Source organism: Gracilinanus agilis, chromosome X (genome assembly GCF_016433145.1).
Source record: "Gracilinanus agilis isolate LMUSP501 chromosome X, AgileGrace, whole genome shotgun sequence".
NCBI classification, from domain to species: Eukaryota; Metazoa; Chordata; class Mammalia; order Didelphimorphia; family Didelphidae; genus Gracilinanus; species Gracilinanus agilis.
In genome coordinates, this window is record NC_058136.1 from 69,227,311 (window position 1) to 69,233,088 (window position 5,778).

The following is a 5,778-nucleotide window of genomic DNA, read 5'->3' on the forward strand; positions in this document are numbered from 1 at the left end:
TCTACTTAAGGATCCACCCAGGCTGTGGATTCTAATCACGCAGGTCCTTGCCAATAGATTGCAAAGAGCCAGTGTTGGTGTTGACCCAAATTGATAGCGGGCAAATAGGAGGAAGGAGCCTTGGGTCTGGGGGCTCCTGAGGTCTGAGGTCCGACGTTGGCTCTGACACTCCCATGTAACTTTGCATGAGTTGCTTCCCCTCTCTAAGACCTCAATTTCATCATCTAGAAAATGGGTCTAGCTCCTGCCCTACTTCCTTCACAGTGATGAGCACATGAGAGAATGGATGGGAAGTGAGACCATTCTGAGCCTCAGTTTCCTTATCTGTCATATGGGGATACCAATATCAATGGGGGGGCACTGGAAGGGGAAGCAAATAATACTGGCGGCACTAATGATACAACTTAATCTGTTAACAGAAGCTCGGTCCCCTTCCGGGGAAGGGTGAGGCAGCTACAGAAGCGTTAACATATGGGGACTTTCAGTCCCCTTGGAGGGTTATGGGAAAGGGATTGTGGGGGATCAGGAGAAATTGCTGGGAATCTGCCAGAGTGTCCAACAGAAAGGTGGGAGGCGTTGGATTTGGAATGAGAGGACCTGGTTTCAAATCCCAGCTCACTGGGCTGTGTGACCTGGGGCAGGCCCTCCTACACGAGGGGGGTAGGGGGGGTCAAGTGACATTGTTTCCCGGGTCCTTCTACCTCTAAATGCTGTATGCACAGGTCACCTCAGCTCCCGCCCTCCCAGCACTTTAGTGAGTGTTTCTAACGCCACCTAGTGATGGGCTTTGGGAACTGCACTTTCTCCAGCTTCACCTCTGCCAGCAGCACCGGGTAGGTCCACAGAGTTGACAAGCTTCTTTTCCTCATCTAGAGATGAGGACCTAGAGGCTGGGCTGAGAAGAAGGGGCCAGGGGGGCATGGAGGCCCATCCTCTTTCCAGCCCTGCCCTTTCAAAAGATGAAGGCATCTCGGTGTAATGGATAGGGGCGCTGCACTTGGAGTCAGGAAGACCCGGGTTCAAATTCCACCTCAGGCACATACTGGTTGTGTGACTCCGTGCAAGTCACTTTACCTCTGTGTGCCTCAGTTTCCTCATCTGCAAAACGAGGGGGGTGGATTCGATGGCCTCCGAGATCTCTTCCTGCTCTCAATCTATGACTATGAGATGGTGTGGGGACGGAGGGCAAATGACTCCAAGCTATAGATACCTCCCCACCCCCTACGAAAGCCCTAGCAATGGTGCCATGGGCCTGAACCTGACCCCGCTTGCCTTGGGACACAACGGAGCTGAAAGACTGTTTTATGAAGCAGGAGAAGGGCACGGGATGACCTGGCAATGTTCGGCCCGGAGTTGGGTGGGCAGGGACGGGAGGACCGGTGGCCTCCCTGTTAGACTTTCCCTGGGGAACTGAAATCGTCAGGGCAGGCACCTGGGGTCCCATCCCACCTCCCCGAGGAGCCTGGGGTCTGTCCCATCACAGGGTCCCGCTGGGCCTCAGCTTCTGACGGGCCAGGGCAACAGCGTAGCATCTCTGAAAGCGGACCAGGAGGATGGGCACCAGAAGGACGCTGGTCAGCATGCCCGCCATCGCTGTGATGGCGGCCGTGACCTGGCCCAAGGCGGACATGGGGTAGATGTCCCCGTAGCCCACGGTGGTGAGGGTGATCACCGTCCACCAGAAGCAGGTGAGGATGTCAGCAAAGTGCACCTCACTCTGGCCCTGGCCATGGCCGGTGCCCAGCAGCTCCCCGTAGAGGAAGAGAGAGCCAAACAGTAAGATCTCTCCAGCCCAGAGCAGGAGCAGGAGGCCCGCCTCGCGCCAGGACGAGCGCAGCGTGTGAGCCAGCACCCGCAGGGCTAGCGGCTTCTCCACCAGCCCCAGGAGGCGGCCCAGCTTAAGTATGTAGAGCACCCGCAGGGCTCCCAGCACCAGGCAGAGGCGGGGGTGGCGCTCGGCTCGCCGGCCCACGGCCAGCTCGACCAGCACGGGAAAGAGGGATGCCAGGTCGACCAGGGTCATCGGGCTGCGCAGGAATTTGACCTTGTTGGGACAGGAGATGCTTCGAGCCAGCAGCTCGGCTCCGAACCACAGCACGCACAGCAGTTCTAGGTAGAGGAGGTGGGGGGCCCGCTGGTACACCAGGCCCGGGGTAGGGGCCTGAGGCGGGGGCAGGCCGTCTTTCTCACCATCCCAGGGCTCCAGGGGCCGGAAGTTGGACGTAAAGTACTCCAGCTGCACCGAGGTTTCTTGGAAGAAGATGACCAGGACACCCAGGAGGAAGAGCATAGACAGCAGGGCAGCACACTGTGGGAGGGGAAGGGACCAGTCAGGAGGCTCCCGGGCAGCACCGCCCCCACCCCCAGGGTCCCCAAGCCCCTGCTGGGAGTGCTCCGGCCTCTGCGGAGCCTTCCCAGACACACTCTACCTGGCTCCATTGGCTTCTGTACTTAAGGGCTGCTTCAGCACCTAGGGCCAGTGCTCAGTTTGCACTAGAAAGGTTCGGAAAGAAAGCAGCAGAGAATCATAGCGTATCAGAGCATAGGAACGGAAGGGTGGAGCTAGAGGGGCATCAGGAGAGACAGAGGAGCGAACGTGAGAGCTGGGAGGGCCCTCGGAGCACAGGACGGTCCCAACAGAGGCCCTCGGAGCGGGCTGCACAGGAGGTCAGAGCAGGAAAGGGCCCGAGAGCAGAGGATGACCCTAAATAACACGCCATGGGACGCACGTGTCCCAGAGAAGAATGCTACTTGGTGAACGAGGCCTGACCCCAAGGCCACGGGGATGGCCCTCAGAGCAGAGAGGCCAGGGGAGGGTACGGAGCCTGTTGGGGGGCCCAGAGCATTACCTTGCCCGCTAGGGAGGAGCAGGGCTGGTTAAGCAGAGTCCACAGCCACGGTTTCCAGGTCCCCTGGGCCCTGGTGGAGTTGGGGCTCTCGATGGGTCCCAGCAGGCCTTGTTCCTCACTCAGCTCACTCTCCTCCCAGGCATGGAAGTCCTCTGCCCGTCCATCACCACCACTGAGCTTCAGCCAGCAGCAGGGGGCCAGGGGGGCATCGGCTAGCCCCCAGAAGGCTAGCTCTTCCTCCAGCACTGCCCGGCATATGTCTGGGGGGCAGTGCAGCTGGCGCGTTCGGTAGTAGCCCAGTACGTAGCCAAAGAGGTGGGGGCTGCGGTCGAAGAAGACCTCTCGGGCCAGGGGGCCACCCATGGGCGGCTCGGTCAGCTGATAGAGCCGGGTGCCAGGGAAGGCCCGAAGGGTGCTGTGGTACGTCTCATAGCGCACACCTCCCACGTTGAGGACCAGCCTCTCGCCTGAGCCCTCCATGACCCGCCTGCCCGATTCTTGGGTCCGCTCGGTTCTGCTGACGAGAAGAGGTGACCTGTTAGCACTGGGTCCGTGGGAGATCCGGCCTGGCTCCCCAGGCCACCCCTGCTCTCCCTGCTTTGCTACTCTAGTTAGCTCCAGGTATAGGCTGGGAAATGAGAGTTTCTGAGAAGGGAAACAGTTCAGGCAGGAGAATGAGCATGTGAAGAGAGCCAGGATTCAGAAGGCCTGCTCTCCGCCAGGTTCCAGTCCCAGAGCTCAGCCAAGTCACTTTCCTCTGGGCCTCAGTATCCACTTCATAGCTATAAAATGAAGGAACTGAACTCAGTGACCCCTCAGATCCCTTCCAGCTTTGTGTTCTGGATCTAAAGGGTTCCTTTCCAGTCGTAATGTTCCTGTTCTCCACTCTGATAGTTCCTGTTCTAGGTTCCCTTCTCCATACCAACCAAAACAGGCACTTTCGGTCTGAAGGGCCCTCGGTGACCATGCAGTCTAACCCCCAAGCAGAAAAGAATATCATCTCCATAACAGACCCAACAAATGGTCATCTGGCCTTCGCTTGGAGACCTCCCCAAAGAGGGGGAAACTCCCTACTTCTTGAGGCGGCTCATTCCACTTTGGGACAGCTCAAATCATTACAAGGTTTGACACGACATCAGAACTACACGGGCTTCTTTGTGACCCCGAGCCTGATGGCGCTCACCTTCCCACACCCAGCCTTCTCTTCTCCGGGAAGAACCTCAATGGTTCCTCTGATTCATCCTTGTATGTCCTGGATTTAAGGCCTTTTTTTTAAGCAAACAAACAAAAACCTTCTCCCCTTCCATCTTAGAATCAATTGGTTCTGAGACAGAAAAGAGGTAAGGGCTAGACAATGGGAGTTAAATGACTTGCCCAGGGTCACCCAGTAGGGAAGTGTCTGAAGTCAGATTTGAACCCAGAACCTCCCATCTCTAGGCCTGGCTCTCAATCCATTGAGCCAACCAGCTGCTCACTCTGTTAAGTTTTTTGTTTTTTGTATTTTCTGCATTTTCTGTGGTGGGTGAAAGAAAGGTTGTCTTATATCTGGTACCTATATTGCATAGAGTTGGGAATTCTATTGGCTGCATTTGGGGAATCCTCGATAATAGCCATAGCTATTCATCAACGTGTGAAATTCATTTCTTGAACCCCATGTAAGACTTTACATTTATCCAGATGCCTTTCATAGGATTAGATTCGGCCCTTTTTCAGTCACTTTCTCTCCCTTGGACCTCCAAGCCAGAATACGGCGGCATGTCCAGGAACAGAAAGTGATGACTTGCAGGAAAAGCACATGGCAAGTGACAAGTGACCTTAACTTGACCAGATGAGTCAGAGAGGGGAGTCCCTAGACCTCAAATCTCTAACTACTTTCTTTCTGCCTTTTTCTTCCCTTTTCTGAGCACAGGTCAGAGTCCAGCAATCCCGAGGGTGGATATGTCCAACCTTGGGAGTTTACCTTGTCAGCGATCCTGTGTTCAAGAGTTCCCAAATTGTAGAGTTTCCGAGTGATTGGTTCTTAAGTTTGAGAGTCAGGGACCAGCCTCCTAGAAGGAGAAAATTTCTTCAGGAGAGTATTTGGAGAAAGAAGAGGATCACCCCCAGCAGAAGGACCAAAGGCACATCTGTTATGGAGTCCACCAAGTCTGGACCTTTACGACCCTAGGCAAGAATGCTGTTGATTGCTGGGAAAGTACAGACAGAATGTGAATGAGGAGTGTTGGTTCAGCAGCCAATTCAAGTACTTTTACTTCAAGGGGGAAGTCTATTGGGCATAGGCTCTGGAAAGTCCTTTGTGCCTTCTGGGGGAAATAAGTGGCAGTCTCATACCCAGTACCCACATTGTGAATCGAGAACCATCCAGGAGTTCACGGACCCTACCCGAAGAAACATTGGCAAGAGTCATGATCTCATTTTCTTAAGTCTCCCCAGCATTTAATCAGAAAATCTGATCCTTCTGGGATCAGCCCTGAGCATCAGAAAGGAGGCCGATTGGAAAGGGCCAGAAAGTTCGAGACTAGAAGCATTTCCCGGGGTTAAAGTCAGGAAACTAGATCCAAAGTCCACCTCAGCCATTTAGTGCCAGTGTTATCTTCGCCTCAGTTTCCTTTCCATCATCTGTGAGATAGGGGCGATCCTCCTTTTGCTATTTCCCCCCCGAGTTTGTTGTGAGGAAAGCAAACCTTAGAGCATTATAGAAATCTAAGGCATTTAAAATGAGATCCCTTCCAGCTCTAGAGCTAACTGCCAGTTACTTCCTCCCCAACTTCCCCATCAACATTCTAAAGGTAGCTTCCCTCCCTTCCCACCATCCCTTTCCTACCCACTCACCCCCAATTCTGTAACGAGGAAACATAAACTACAAATGAACTCTGCTACTGTTCCTGGATGGGGCATGTCAACTGATTTACTCTGCTGTGGACTTACC

The 5,778-nt window shown here is 54.6% G+C and overlaps 1 protein-coding gene across 1 annotated transcript; it reads right to left on the reverse strand.

Moving 5' to 3' along the window:
• Positions 1-1,411: 1,411 nt before the first annotated feature.
• On the reverse strand, positions 1,412-4,886 carry LOC123253410 (potassium voltage-gated channel subfamily C member 1-like). The gene is made up of 3 exons (XM_044682607.1): positions 4,810-4,886; positions 2,850-3,363; positions 1,412-2,308 (listed from the first exon to the last, which is right to left on the reverse strand). Exons 2-3 carry the CDS (start codon positions 3,327-3,329, stop codon positions 1,478-1,480), a joined length of 1,311 nt encoding a protein of 436 aa, XP_044538542.1. The 5' UTR covers positions 3,330-3,363; positions 4,810-4,886; the 3' UTR covers positions 1,412-1,477.
• Between the last annotated feature and the right edge of the window lie 892 nt (positions 4,887-5,778).